General features: G+C 39.9%; 1 protein-coding gene across 5 annotated transcripts in view; it reads right to left on the bottom strand.

The window, feature by feature from the left end:
• The window catches only part of PAM (peptidylglycine alpha-amidating monooxygenase), a 162870-nt gene that overhangs the window by 48322 nt on the left and 98088 nt on the right, over positions 1-16460 (bottom strand). For all 5 annotated transcript variants that reach the window (XM_066603028.1, XM_066603030.1, XM_066603032.1 and 2 more), the window contains exons 12-14: positions 16071-16174; positions 7973-8160; positions 7797-7868 (exon numbers count right to left, since the gene is read on the bottom strand). In XM_066603028.1, coding sequence (XP_066459125.1) covers positions 7797-7868; positions 7973-8160; positions 16071-16174 — 364 coding nt within the window. The remainder of the gene's footprint in view (positions 1-7796; positions 7869-7972; positions 8161-16070; positions 16175-16460) is intronic.

Raw genomic sequence — 16460 nt, 5'->3', positions numbered from 1 at the left:
GGTTTGTCCACTCTAGCCTAAATATAGTTTCTCCGATGTTATTCTTAATGTGTTGGGCCACCTTTAGAGGCAGTCACTGATCCAAAGTTATCATGGTCATAATGAACTGGATCCACTTTTTTTTTCTCTTAAAATCCAAGCCTCTTTAAGCTTCACATCCTGGATACAAGATTTCAAGGATGAGTCAAGTATGGCAACTTGTGTTTTCGATCTACGCAGTCTAAATTCTGTCTTGTGTTACCCTATAGCTGTAGTCCTTGCAGCATGATCATGTTTTGTGATAGGTTTGCTATACATTTGGCAAGTATCTACTAAAGCCACGTTTCCATTGAAATCCTAAATTGTATGGACCATTTTTTAGAGCATGGGTCATAAAAAATGGCCAATTCTTTTATTCCCTTTCAGTGTATGGGCAGCTTTATGAAACTTGTGCATAAAAGTGATTAACAGCCACTGAAGTAGCAAAATATCATGTTCTATGGAACAGAGACGTACAGAAAAAAACTATTTAAAAGAGTTATAGTGAAGACTAACATTAATGGTGTATCAAAGATACATGCAGTCAAGGTCTGACTGATGAGTAGGCCAAGCACAATCCTCTTCAACTGTCACCAATACAAATGAATGGATATGTGCCAGAGTTCCTACACAAGCTGGAAAAGCGGAAGAGCAGATGGACTTTACATGGGTGAATTCCTTTGTGCTTTAACCATTAATGGAAGGTCTATCAATCTGCTACTCAATAGTCACTGGAAAGATTCCTTAAGGTGCAAAACGAAGCAAAAAAAGAAAAATGCAGTTTGTCAGTCACATGGCGCTAAAAATGTATTTACTTCACAAGCCAAAGTTCTGTAGTTTTTCTGCACTTATCCAAGACGCAGTTCAGAAGTGTAGCAAAAAACGCCAAGTGTGAACACAACCATACCGGTGTAGCTCATGTCAAAACTACGTGTATCAACTTTAGAACAGTAGATATCAATGTTCTATTGGTGGGGATTCGAATCATGTGGCTCTCAACAAGGGCTAGAATGAAGAGGCAACAGTGCTAGAAAAATCTCTGCACCACTTTGTCTCCTGTCAACTTTGCTCTGCTTTCTTTGGAAACTGTATGGTTGGCCCATTGGGGTAGACCATGGGGCCATCAAAAAAACTAAGTGGAGAAGAAAACGAAGACATAACTTTGTAATTTTTCAGTTACTTCACACTTGTCAAATTTTATGCCACCTCTTGGTCGGCTAACTTCAAGCCAATTTCTGCGCCAAAATGTTAGTGCATATAGGTGCAATTTAAGTCACACCCATTTCCATCTAAGCTACACCCCTTGTCTAGTGAGGTAAAAAAACGGTTTAAAAAACACATACATTTGATGCAAGGCACATATGCCAGTTTTTAGGCTCAAATTGAGCCATAATTCTGGTGTACTTAGCTTTGCAAATCTTCCCAATGTCTCTAATAGAAATGAAATATCTGGTAGTTGACCCGTCACTGTGAAATGATACATGGCATGTTAGGAGGTGTTGCTGCTTATAAAACTCATCTGTCAATCCCAGCTCTACATCACAGGGGACAACGCACAGACAGATAGAAACTACATTTCTATGAAATAACAAAACATAGACAAAAGTGATCATTAATCAACTAGAATCTGAGATCAATGAGAACTGCATGGAGGGACAGCTTATTGCTTAGGTTAAAAGAAGAAGAAATAGACTACCAATATGGACAGCCATAATCAAATGTTTACACCCCAGGCTTCGAGTCTATCTGAAATGGGGGTGTCACTCTGACATATCAGCTAATATGGGAAAACAACAAATAAAAAAACCCAAAAACACTTGTTTACATCTAGCTTACTTTCCTTTGAACAACACTATGAGCCCATGTGCTTTCTAAAATACCCCCACAATACCAAGCCTTAAGGTTTGCTCACACTAAACATCATAAACTTCAGAAACTAACAGATACAAAAAACAAAAAAAGGCTTTGATGGGACTTGGAGAAGGTGGTTGCAGCATGCAAACCCAAGAACATTAGTGAACTGGAGGCCATTACCATGAGGAATGAGCTAATATTTCTCAGGAACGCTGTCTGGCTGGGCATCATGTCTGCAGCAGGTCCAGATGCTGGTCATGAAGGGGTTGAGGAACTCTGAAATTGCAGTGGTCATTAGAAAAAGGCATCTTGAGTTGAATTTGGAGCAACCACTTGCTATATTAGTTGTGTTGAGCTATTTACATTGTTCTTCTTTCATTTTTTTTGCAAACAGCTGTAAATGTGGCAAATAAGCCTAATTTGTAACGTGTGTGTGTTGATGGGGATGTTGAATAATTTTGATTGTAACAGTATGTCCTGATTAAATAAAATGGGATTATATGTACTCTTTAAAAGGCCTATTTACACTGGATGAGTGTTGCGCAAACGATGCCCGACACTCGTCCCTGTATCCCCTACCCTCCTGCACGGGAGCCAGCACAGCTGGCTCGCACACAGAGTGGACAGCAGGGGGGCGGGCAGTGCAGGAGATTTCTCTCATCTCGCTCCCCCGCCCCTCTCCAATCACATAACACAGCCGCTGTTCATTACTGAAATTTTATGTGGCATAAAAGATGAGCAATGAAGCTCGCTCATTGTGCAGTCTAAACAGCCGCCGTTCAGTAATGAATGACGGCTGTGTTATGTGAATGGAGAGGGGCGGAGGAGCAAGAGGAGAGAAATCTCCTGCACTGCCCCGCCCCCCTGCTGGCCGCTCCGTGTGCAAGCCAGCTGTGCTAGTTCCCGTGCAAGAGCGCGGGGATACAGGGACGAGTGTCGGGCATAGTTTGCCAAACAGTCATCCAGTGTATATGGGCCTTAACTGTTCTATGACCTTTACTGCCAAAGACTTTGTCATCTAATGCAATTAACCCTCCTTTCAACATTCTAAACAGTAGTGATATTTGGCCATACTCTATGGCTACCCTAGAGTGCCGTCGTTCTTTATCTTGACTCATTCACTACAGGAGACCACCAGAAATCTCTGCCATAAAGCCCCTTTTACATAGCACAAATATCGTGCAACCACTCGTTAGACCGAGCAGTGTCCACGAAAATTGTATAGTGTAAACGCATGCAGCGAAAGCATGATCAGTGATAGGTGACGGATGAGATCTTTCACGCAGACCTAAAAATCATTGGTCTGTGCCTGCATCATTCTGTGTAAACAGGTTCATCTATGAACAACTTTTCTATTGTGAATGGAAGTGAGCAGGCCAGAACAATCCCAGCCCGCTCCACCTCCATTCACTCAGCGACGATCGTTCCTGTGTAAAAGCACAGGCATTCTCGCAGGAATAGCTGTTGTGCTCCAAAGAGCCCGATGGTCGTCCCGTGTAATAGGAGCTTTACTGTAGCTACTAAACCAGCTTCAGACCATTAGGGATATTAACCAGATTAGGATTATCTATCAAAACATTTATACATATGCCAAATATTAGATTAATGAAAACGTAAAGTAAGTAAAATGATACTGCAGAAACAAATAAAAAACCTAAAAGATGATCACGATGATACATGTAGGCTGTAACAACAGAATATAATTTAAATCAACACATAATGACCGCACTACAGATGTAACAAGCAGGAGATAAAGTTTAGATTTTATGAATAGATGGTTATATGCAAATTGTTAGCTAAACTTTTCTCCTCTGAAGTAGTTTAAACTTTGGCAAACAATGTAATACTAGAAGATTTCCATCTTCTTTACAGCATCCATTGTTACAGGAGAGCATTATCATTTCAATGCTGCCCCTCTTTACAAGTTTGGGGGATTCGATCATGCAGCGCTGGGTGTATAGTGGTGGGAAAGCACTTGCTGAATGCCAAAGCGAATGCATGCTTAGACTATAGCAATTGCTCAATCGAGCAAGAGACAAAAAAAGTACATGAATAATTCACATAAAATCTCTTGCCTCTTTCAGCAACACACTGATATCCCAGTTATCAAATACTACACATATGTAGCAGAGCTAATCATGTGGCATATTTCATTATATTTAAGGTTTTTCTGTGTATAGCCATATATAGCATTTAAAACAACAGTGATCAGGTGACAAATCATGCGGAAAATACAGGATATCCCAGAGTGAAAAATGGCAAAAGAATAGGGCCAGTGGCCTATATGACCTACTAATCTAGTCACAGATCCAATGACACGATCGCTGGGGGTCCTCTGGTGGGTCTCAACACCAAATCGACTCTGCTTGTGAGTACGGTTACCACACTGGACTATTTTACACTGTAGCTGCATCTTTTTTGCCTGCTCCAGTTACAGGGCATAACAATTGTACCAAAAAAACAAATGTAAAGTTTGAATGCACCCAAAAAGTCTCATCGGGTACGTTCACCCGTATGGGTAATGGTGCGGTTTTTCTGCAACAGAAAGTAAGCACCAAAACGGCGTCAAAAAACGCATCACAATCCCCACCCCTGGTGTGCATTGGGAAGTATCTTTTTTTGCAGTGGATTTCACCCTTTCAACTGTAGAGGTGAAGTCTGCTTCAGATTCACAGCGGATTCCATGGCAAAATCCGTACTAGCAGTGATAATTTTGACGTGGAATTTAATGGTGATTTTCCACTGCGCAAAATCTGCACCAATTCTGCTAAGTGCGAACGTACCCTCATAAAATCATGGGGGACAAAACTTTTAAGTTCTTTTACACAGTAATACAATACTACAGTGTATTGTTAGTCCACTGTCAAATTGGCAATCACTACCACCCGGTGTCAACTATTGACACTAGGTGGTGGAGACCATCCACTTGACAGTAGCCATGTATGGGACTCAGTAAGTAAAAGAAGCTAATGCAGGCAAAAGAGGGGTTGAAGGAGGGTTACAAGAAAATTGGAAGAATGAGTGGTGACCTTGCTATAAAGGTATGTAGCCTGTCCCACTTGTCAGTGTCTGATAAGTCCTCCTTAAGGATTGCATTTCATTATCTGTAGCTCTTATGTCCTGCTCCACTTAACCTCCATAGATGTTGAAAGAAAAGGGAAGCATTTTACATGAGATTCAATGAAATAAGTGGCTTTAGGTGTCAAGGATGGATGCTATTGGCCCCGCAGCATGATCTCTGTTCTAGCTTGTAGAGTTTCCATGGACAGACCCCCTCCAGTAGAACAAACACAAAGGGTTCAACTGAAGCAATTGTTCAAGTTTGCCTCTTTTACTAAGATATGAACACATTATCTTTATTTCATTACAAAGGAGTTGTACGGTATTTAAAGGGACACTTCAATTTTTTTTTCCATTCATTATGTAGCTATCCCCTCAATATATAAAAGACAGCTAGTGTTATCTTGGTTAGTTATTCCTTTCTATCTGAAACTTCTAGCATATTTCTACGATGGTCATGTGATCTCAATTCTGACTAGCTTCTAAGTTTCTATTAAATGGGCTCTACGACAAACTGTCTAGAGGGGAACAAAGACACTCATGTCAAACTGTTACTGATGATGATCACACAGCTCCTGTCATACAATAATAATAGAGGAGATCACAGCTAATCTTGCTGACTGTATAATTATGGTCTGTAGCTAATGTAGAAACATATATAAGGTAATAATTAAATTTCCATGCAGCAGGGATAAATGGTCTCGGTTCTCGCTGATGGATCATGGGATTGATGTGAAAGCAAACATTTCACCATCAAGATGGTGGCTGATAAGTATCAGACAGGAGGCTGCAATATATGGAAGAGTACAATATACAGCGTGACAGGTAAATAAGGCGAAGGTGGCAGGGATGGAAAAAAAAATGTGTTTTTGTCGGAGTGACCCTTGAAAAAAAACAAAACAAAAAAAACCAAACACATCCGATTTCTTCTCAAAACTCATTAATTTCCATGGAGCAGAGTGGTAGCGTGTCCCACTTGTCAGTGTCTGTAATACCAGACACAATCTTTGGAAAAATGCATCATTGATCTTTGAAGAAACCCCCATGTTCTTCTAAACCTGTAATGCCATTTAGCTTTCATCCACCTCATCAATATGTGAAGACCATGGCAAGAAAATAACCCAATTATTATAATTTATCTATTTGTACTTGATAAAACGGCCTCGCCTGTCACTGAGCTACTTATATATGCCAGTAAATTAGTTCTCAAAACCCAATGGAAAAATGAAATTATTGACTATTTGCCTCTCTGAAGGACAATATCATAGAGCTTGAAAGCCAATATAAATGCAGTAGTTGGGTAGAAGCGTGGTATATAGGAAATAGTGATTAGTGTGATGATTATCATTTTAGTATTTTAAAGTATAACAGGACGTTAATACTAAAGTCTATGATCACCAATTTTCAGCTAATTAATATTGGGAGACACACGGAAGACAAGGAGACATTACAGAAGTCCATCTGGAGCCTCTCTAGAGTTCAGCTAGTCTCTGACAAGGATATATATACAAAAGCCTTGAGCAAACAAATGTGTTGAACAGGAATAAAAGCTATGTACTATACATCATCCAGAGTCTAATTTATAGACGGAACACATTTATTATCTGAAAACAAGATAATTTGTAACGCTATTACGATTTGACATCAGAAAGCCATCTCCCTGGAGACCAATTCTCCCTGGCCAAAGACATACCGAATTTTTGTGGTATTACCATAGAAACCTCATGTCTACACTGTGTTAACAGATCTATGGCCCTTGTGCTGAATACAAGTTCTTTTTATACATGCCTGTTAAATTAGGTCATCCTATCTGTACATCATGCCAGAAGAGATCATACACTGTATATCTACATAGGTATTTACTTGCTCAAAGTTTTTCATCTGGCAAAACTTATCTTTATTTTGTGCTACGTAACCTGTTTTTCCAAGAAGCTGCCCATACATTTTAGATACACATCAGCTAAACACTCATTTAGGTTGACAGCTCTCTCTCCCAACCGTCCATACACATGCAAGGTATAGTGGCAGCTTATCTCCGAGAAAACAACACGATTGCGCATGTTGAAATCCAACTGTATTTCTCTCTGCAATTTTTTGGGATCCTTGTCCTTGTTGTGCAAGGCAATTATATCCGCTCTTAAGTTTTTGGACCAATCTGGACTTCACCATATTTCACGCAGTCAAATGTCAAAGCCCTAGCAAGTCCAGGTATTTGATGTGTTATCTCAAATACACCTGATGCAACTAATGTTGCCCTTGAATAGTTGCATCAGGTGTGCTTGAGATAACACCTGATTTGCAAATGTGCACTCTTATGAGGAATTCTATTCAAAAGGTTGACAGCATTATCTCCAAACACCCAACCCCCATATGAATACAAGCCCTGGTGGCAGCTTATCTTCCAGAAAACAAAACCATTGAGCATATTGAAATCCCCTTTCCCCATCCTTCTTTCACTCTGTCATCTGCCTTTGGAGACAAGTCAGTAGGTTTCATAGACATTAATAATATAAAGTGGATATCTTCTTCTCCCTCCCCCCAGCCTCACACAGAGCTAGAACGAATCTGTAGCTACACATCCCCTTTGTCTTAGAGATGGAAAAGGTTTATGGATATTTACAAACAGTCCGCAGATGGGGAAATGAGCATTACTGTACATGTACTTCTGAATTCTTCATAAAAAGTACGCTTCGGTATGTAGCAGCAATCAAAATATCTATGTTGCAAGGTTCTTTCTAAATCCATTTCGTAAATGTTTTCACAATGAAATGTAACATACGACATTACTGTATATCGAATAACTTCACCAATAAATTCCCTACTGACTAATAATATGGACATCTAGATACGCTACTATTACATACCCTGATCTAACACTTCTTCCTCTTCTCTCTTAGGTTGCTCCTGTATATTTCTTGCTTCTGGTTCCTTCATATCTTAAAAGGACAAAGAATATAACATTATTCTCATGAAACATAGTAGCAAAGATTTGATAACTTAACAGTGCAGATCTATATTTTCTAAAATATAAAATTCTTACCATGGTGATGGCCGTGCCCCATCATCACCATATCAGGGCTAACAGGCACAGGAATATTGGCTATTTCAGGGATGTTCATAAACAGTTCTGGGTCCCCTGTCCGTACACACGTCATATATGAACTGGCATGAGCAGCATCCATGTAATACATAATGTATAGGTTGCACATTTCATCGTTTGCAGTTCCTCTGTCACAAGAGAAGAATAAAGATCAAGGTCATAAAACACAATGTGACCAGTACATGAATCTAATCAGACTGAGCCTATAAAAATAATGTAAATGTATCAGTTGTCTCTAGAAGTGGAAAAAATAGAAAGCTCCTTACAGGTAACCATTTAAAATCAGATGAATGGGGGGGGGAAATCAAGGGACTGCTTAAAGGTTTCTACGTGAAGGAGTTCCTCTCTAGATAATAAAGGAGTGTCTTGAGGTCCATGGGGCATACGAAACGAGATCATTTAAGGCCTCCCTCACACAGGCGTTTTTGTACAACATTTAGTGCTGCCTTTTCAGACAGAGAATCTTTTGCTAGTGACGGGGTTTGAAGACTCCGCCTCCAGCAAGAGATTGCTCCGATTGGTTTATCAAGCGCTTGGTCAGCCAATCAGAGCCAGTGCTCGATGAACCAATCACAGCTATTCAATGAATGGCTGTGATTGTTGCATCCAGTGCTGGCTGTGGTTGGCTGAGTCGGTGAGCTCAGTCAATCAGAGCAATCTCTTGCTGGAGGCGTGGTCTTCAAACCACATCACTAGCAAAAGATGGTAACGATCGGATAGCGACACAGTAAAAAAATAAAAAAAAAAAATAAGATCAAAATGTCAAAATATGGAAAAGAAGGAGGACATACCTGGCGTGGTCATCTGAAACCCCAACAAGTGGGGAAAGACCTCCACACCTGGAGTCCTGGTTCGACAAATGACCAGTCTTCCTATGCCCTCAAGGCATCCACATTAAGAGAGCCGCAGAAAAATCCAATAAACTCCCAATGAGTTTTTTGGAATATAGAATAAAATAAAAAAATATGTAAAAGAAATTCTCACATTCTGGATGTTATGTTTATTTGAATAAACCTGTGGACATTACATCCAGAACATGGGACTTATGATTACGGTCATTAGGAGGGGGCTTCTGTTTATCACACCCCCCCTCCTTCAAAGTGTCTACGAACACCTCTCTTGCCAATTGGCCACTTGGATTCATCAGTATCCCTTTAAGCGCGGATTTCCTTTAAATATTTTTTTATTTTATACTAGCAAAAGATGCTGTCGGCGATGTCAAGTGCCTGGAAGCCTGCCCAAAAAGTTGTCAAAAATGCATGACAACGCTGCTCAAACTGCAGTAAACGCAGCATTGAAAAACGCTGCATTTCTGCAAACGTCTGTGAGAGGGAGGCCTAAGAAGATAGATTTTAAAATAAGTTTTCAATGACTGAGGACTGACACCTTAGAAGTATACTTTATGCAAAAAATCTAGATCCCACTCCTTGATAATGAATATTTTAAAACACCCACATTCAAGTCCCAGAGCAATACTGAGTCACTGCCATGCTTCCAAATAGGCAGGGTGCTCATTTCAGCAGATGCTTCATTCTTCCTCCTTGAGACATACCGCTGATCTATATCCCGAAAAAGTTTATTCATCGCTCCACAGAACAGAATTCTTAAAAACTTCTTTGGCTTACATATATGGTTTTGGGCATACAGGAGCCAATTTTTCTTGCGCTTTTGGGGCAGTAGAGGTACACACCTTGGAGTTTGGGCATGAAGACTTTCAGTGCCTGCTGCCACCAAATCTCGCTGCAGGTCTTTTGAAGCCACCACTTATCTCCTCAGGAATCAGAGGGCAATACACATCTTGATACTAGAAATACTCATGCTGGATTTATTTGCTGCTATCGCGGCCATTTAAGTGGTTAAGCTTCTCCAAATCACCTGATTTGCCATAATGTATTATTAAATGATATTTCCCCCACTATAACTCCCCTGCGAGCTGTAATCAACACGCCTCCTCTGCCAAGACCCGATGATTACCATATAGTGATAGCACTATTGTGTATTACATGAGGCATGCAGAAAAAGACCAGACATCAAATCATTGCAGCAGCAAAAATCTTCATTGTTAGCTTGCAAAGAAAATATATTTCCTTTGACAAAGCGCATAGCCTGTTTTAAAATATATAAGCAAAGAAGAATGCAAGAGGATGTGTGAGGGTGGATATTATATTAGGTTTGAAATATATGCCAATGCTGTCTTTTCCAGTGCTGCCTGGCAGTATTCACTTATTTACCATAGCAACAGGAATGATACGAGGCAGAGGCAAAAATCACAAGGGCTACAAAAAAAAAAGGAAACTGGTTTCTTCCATGCAATGAAAGCAAAGAGCCCCCAAGAGACCACATGAGTGAGTTACCAACCTATGCCCCCCTCGCTACAGATGCTGTGAAAACGGCTCTGCATCACACTGTGTCTGTGGATTGCCTGTCACTTTAATGGCCTTCTCCCAGTACAATACATACAAGCAGATAAACCTACTGCTCAGAAATTCCTACACAGTCGCAGGAGACGAGCTTCCGGCACTAACGGTTCAAATAACTATTTTAATGTCATAGATTTTCTGTTTCTTTCATGCAGGTAATATTATATATTTTATCAAATTGCAGACTTTTGAGAAGAATAGGAAAATAATTTTTATAAAAGTCTGGAGGAGATCACAAAACGTGTCAGGATTCCCCTTTTTTCCCAGGCAATGTCTGACACTGCACTGCAGTTACTAGTAATTTACAATCAACCATTGCTTCTACAGAAAGCCTACAGTAGTCACTGACCTTTAAGTCAAGTATACATGCCAGCTCCTGGGGGCCTGATGGTAGGAGAAGACAGACAAACAGCAGATATGGGAGCCATGCGGTTTGTGAAGTAATGCCATAAATAATCAGATTCACGTTCATTACATAGGAGATTTCTTTTCAGGCTGTAGTTTATTGTGAGATAAAAATGTTTTATGAGATCGGAAATGAATACCCCATTAGGATATATTGGCATCACAAAGTAGGTGCCTCCAATCAGAGGAGGGCTGCTGCAAAATGTGGCTCCCACTCCAGCAGACTCAGTGAAGCCATGTTTTAAAAATGACCAACCAATCATTTAAACAGGTGCCGTATAACATTTATATTACCTTTTTTTTTTTTTAGTTTTCGCTGGTCTTTTACAACAGCACCTGATTAGAGGTTGCTTCTTGCCTTCTGTAGGGACAGGAAATGCCCGAGGTTAAAAAGCCTCCAACCCCCCAATACTATCCCCAGTGTTTTCTAAATTATTACATAGAACTGTTGTACCCTGGTTATTGGAGGAAACTATGGGTGAGGTCATGAAGGACTCATGAAAACCGAACATTAAAGATAATTCCTTTTTTCGCTACACCCTCTTCAAGACAACACCTGAGTGGAGATATGACTAAGACCCAATGTCCAGGGGCGGATCTGATTTGGGGAATCTGTGTAGGTGACCTGCAAATCAAGCCACTCATAGGAATACATGGGCGCCTGCAAGTGAAATAAAACATGCGGATTTGATTTGCTAACCTTTTGGCCGGGAAGAATAAATTAAAAAAAAAAAAAAAAAAGAAAGAAAATCGCAGCTTGTTCCATTTCACTGCAGATCCCGCACGGACAGCTTCTATTGAAGTCAATGGAAGCCGTCCGATCCGCAGCCCATTCGCAATTGAATTGCGACAATTTTGCACACATCTGCAATGAAGAACAGAGACGACCCGCAGTGTCCTGTGCCACAGGCAGGGTCTGATTCCATTGTGGACTCTTGCATGTGGAATCCGATCCGCCACGGACATGAGGCCTTACAAGTATCCCTATAGGGAGCTACAAAGGCTTGTAGGACAGGAGCAAATGCTAGAATCTTCATTAGCTGATATATTTAGTCTATGATGTTTCAAAAAAATCTAATGATGCACCCAGGTAGCTGCTCTGCAGATCTGCTCCAAAAGATGCTTCAGCCCTTTCAGCCCACGAGGAGGTGATCACTCTAGTTGAATGTGCTGTTATCAACTCTGAGGGACTTTAATCTTGTGATTTATAGGTTTGCTGCACAGCAAATCTGATCCAGCAAGCTATATGTGGTTTTTGAAGCTTCCTTTCCTGCGTTTCTTCCCCTTAATTGAATGGATATATTTTCAGTTGGTCCTCAGTCTTTTGTGACTTTAGGATGACTATTATTTAGTACCTTAATGTCAAGAGGTATGGATTTTTCTTTTAGTATAACTGCAAAATGAAGGAAGAATTATTTCTTGATCTTCATGAAATTCTGATACTACCTTGGGTAAAAAGTTGGGTCAAGTTCTAAGTTAATTTTGTCTTCAAGTATTTTCATAAAGGGATCTTTAAATCAATAACGCCTGTATTTCACCGTTGCGTCGAGCTTGGGTTATTGCCACTAGAAAAGCTGTGCTCCAGGATAAAATTATTATTGTAGGTAGTTCTATTGGTTCAAAAGCAGTAGAGACAAGACCTAACAAGACAATATTTAGATCCCAAGGAGCAATCTTGTTTTTTTCTGGAGGTCCGATTCTGCTTACAGCCCTTAGAAAAATTTTGATTACATTTTTTTCTGTAAAAGATCTGTCGAGAAAGCAAGACAAAGCTGAAAGCTATACATTTAATGTGCTATAGCTAAGGCCCCTATCTAACCCTTCCTGCAGGAATTCCAGAATAGTTGGAATGTCTGGATTTTTTAATGTAAAGTTCTGAATTTGGCTACAAACAAAAACAATGTCAAACTCTTTTATACACCTTAGCAGTAACTTTGCAACACTTTTGAATAGTAGAAGTTACTGTAATTGAAAGGCCTTTCGAGATCCAGGCAGACAGTTAAAGTTTCTGTACTTACACAAACAGAAGCGGACCTTAATGTAATAAGTCCCCCTCTGGAGGAAAAAGAAGAGGTGGTTTCTAGGACAATCGGCTCAACATGGGAAAGTAATTTCTTTTCTGCGAATATGAAGTCATCAGTATTATTGTATATCTGGACGGACACATTTTTTTCAGGACCTGAGAGATCATGGGAAACGGAGAAAAGGCATACCCGAAATTCGTGTCCCACTTATGTGACATGCCATTTATTCCTGAAGGCTGGTCTACTGGATACAGTGAAAAGAATTGAGAGGTTTTTGCATTTTTCCAGAAGGCAAAGAGAGTCATCTGGGGTTGACCCAATGTGGATACCACCATCTGTAAATATTTTCTCTCTTGGGATCATTCTCCTGGTTCAACTGTCTGTCAACCGTCACATTGTTTTCTCCTTTTAGATGGGACTGCCGAGATTGAATGCACTTTTTTTTTGCTCTTGAGAAGATTTGTTTTGATAAAATGTGTGGTAGTAATTAACCTGTACCTCCCTGGTGACATGAAAAAAAAAAATAATTGAATAAAATGTTTAGCACCTAAAAACTTCCCTTTCTAATTTTCTTAAAGCCTCCAAAACTGCTCCGAGTTCTCAGTAATTTCAGGATTTTCCAGTGATCTTTGGAGACCATATGCCTTGTAGAATGTGATTTCGGAAAACAGCTCCTGGGTTCTTGGGTTCCCGAATACACTCTTTTTTTTGTGTGATTATGGATGTTTATCCACCATAGCAAGGACCTTTTTTTTTTTTTTTTTTTGTAAACTCGAGAGTTACTAACATCTTCTTGTTTATGGATTTCTGTTTCTTGCCCCAGGATGACAGGACCGTGTTCTATAACTCCGTGGAGTGAGCCTGAGACCAAGTATCCACTGGAATGCAAGAAGTTATTGCTCCCAGAATACTCATACATAGTTTATGGAAATGGAAAGATGGAATAATACCTCTGCAGCGTCACCTATTGGGAGACAGTATTCCTGGAAGTCAATGTCACATTTTTCAAACAAACCTTATAACAATGACTGGGAATTGAGAGCCAAAGCCAGAAACCATACACAGACAGCGGTTTTGTGGCGAATGACCCTAATCAGTGTGCAGTAAGTTTCTGGCTTGGCCAGTAAGAGGCCTATAGACATGGGTCAGGAAGAATTATACTGTTCTACCCAATAAACTGATCATTTCGCTCCAATACTGTAATCACTTACATACATCATTACATTCACACATAAACAGTTCAGTTCGATTTCGACAACTCCTTCTTGGTGCATTATTTTTTTATCAATGTGGATATTGATACAAGTAATGACAGGTATACTATAAGGTTGGGGGCCCATTAGGAACATGAAGAAAAAAACCAAAAACTCCCCCAATTAACTTCACCGTTCTGCTCCGAGATCTGCAGGGTATTTATACCAATATCTCAAATGGCCATGAAAACTGGATGCGCTTAATGATTTTTCTGCCACATTTTCACTCTTCACTTCTCTATAGCAGGTCTAGATCTATGTGTGTCTGCTGATGTGCATATGCCGGGCATATGGTAAATTAACCAAGTCGAATGAATCAGAAATCTGGATTATGTTCTATTACATACATCTAAGCATTTCAACAATGGACTTGGAATGGATAAACATATGTTTCTCTCGTGATCATTTCCTTCTCAAGCATAACACAATTTTATGCAAAGTGTAGTCCATGTGTGAATAAAATCAAAGACATTCCAGGCTGATCCAATGTAATTCCTAATTAGATGCCTCATTATGTCTTCTGAAAATCTGCTCCAGTCATGTTTAGAATAGGCACGAAAGAAACTCTCGGGATGTAAATAAGTCTACATTTTTGGGCAATGAAATGCCTCCTGCAAATGCCATAGTAGGATTGTTGTTGCCCACAGACATTACATTTTTGTTAGATACCCAGAAAATCCAGTAATTTAGAAAATAAAAACCTAAATCCATTATTTGATGTATCCTCCGAGGTACGTGGCTCAAGAGGTGTTGGGTAGCTGTTCATCTACCTACCTTCACACTACGGAAATATCAATTAATTGAGGAAGTTATTCACGATGCCATCAAGGACAATGGAAAAATAAGCCTATTATATGAAACATTCTATTTTAAAACAGAATTTGAGCCTGTGCTTCAGTTTCTTATGCATTTGAAGGCGAGCGCTGTCCCGCAGCAGAACTCCGCTGCGGGAGCAGCCACCCCGGAGCAGGCGAGAGCTGACAGCTCTCCGCGCTAAACCTATCGAACAGATAGGCTCACCGTGGAGAATCGCAGCAATTTGCAGCATGTTGCGATTTAAATCCCACGAGCGGAGAATTGCTATGATTCTCCGCTCGTGGACAGCAGGGCTGCGCTTTCCATAGCGACGCTATGGAAAGCGTTCACCGTGGCCGGATTATTGCCGCGGCGAACGCAGTGAAAATTCACCCATGGACAGGAGGCACCATCATTTGCACAGAATCAGGTGGTGACCAGAAGGTGCGTTTTTCTACTGCTAACCGAAAGTATTCCCTCCAGACTCATATACTTTCCTCCATTTTTCTTTTGCTACTATGAAGTGCAATACTTTCAACTATAGAATTTCTTTTTTTTTTTTACAATAGGAGGTGGCCATTGTCTATGTTGGCCATTTGTAAAAATCATCAAGCCATAGCCAAGTAGGAAAAAGTTTACAGTATAGCAAGAATTTCTTTTTTTATTTCAACTTTAGTCAGCTTGGCTCGCAACAGGTTTCTTTTGATTTGTCTCAAACAGTGAAAAAAATAAAAAAGTAAACTCTAGGACTCCCTTGTATGTTTTACTGCACTTCTCACTGAAAATTGTCTGTTCCAATGCCATTTTTCACAGTGCTGAATTGGAATAAAGATACAATGTGTGTGTTATGTACTATACTCGTCTACACAAACTACGTGCACCCTCAGCAGTAAATTCATTATTCATAGTAAGCGACTCCCCAGCACCAAGGAAACAGAACAGGCTGTGTAAGTCATGACTGCCATAGGATATTTATGTTATGGAGTTGGTTAGATCATCCAAAGCTCTGGAACAGAAATGTAATTATTCCCTGGAGTTAATTTGTAACATCTAAAAAATATTTGCAGTATGATGATTATTTCACTGTCATATATGAAAAAGATACACTGTCAGATAGAGGTAATCTTAATACTGTACTCACCCAATTAAGGTATTGGTTGTCCTGCCCTGGCCGGTAAAGAGACATCTGGCGGCTAAAATGTCTCCTGGACGGACTTCAAGTTGGTCTTCTACTGGGTAAAATGCCTAAAGCAAAGAGCAAAAAATATAAACTCTGAAGCATGAATATCTATTTTCTGCTTTATAGTTTAGTTTTATAAGTACGCTCAATCTTTATATGAAGATCTTCATAAAGTATTTTAATTCTAGAGAAACATTCATATATAAGAAAGGAAGTGGTAGCAAGTCGGACAAAAATGTGGGATTTTATAATGAAATGTCCTCTGTGACACGGGCAATGTGCACAATAAAGCAGCTGCAGGGAAGTGCATTTCAAATTGCTTGTATGTTGAATGACCACATAGCGCTATAC

The sequence above is a fragment of the Eleutherodactylus coqui genome, chromosome 5 (assembly GCF_035609145.1).
Source record: "Eleutherodactylus coqui strain aEleCoq1 chromosome 5, aEleCoq1.hap1, whole genome shotgun sequence".
In the NCBI taxonomy this organism is placed as follows: Eukaryota; Metazoa; Chordata; class Amphibia; order Anura; family Eleutherodactylidae; genus Eleutherodactylus; species Eleutherodactylus coqui.
The sequence above is the reverse complement of the archived record's forward strand: the minus strand, read 5'-3'. Positions and strand labels throughout refer to the sequence as shown.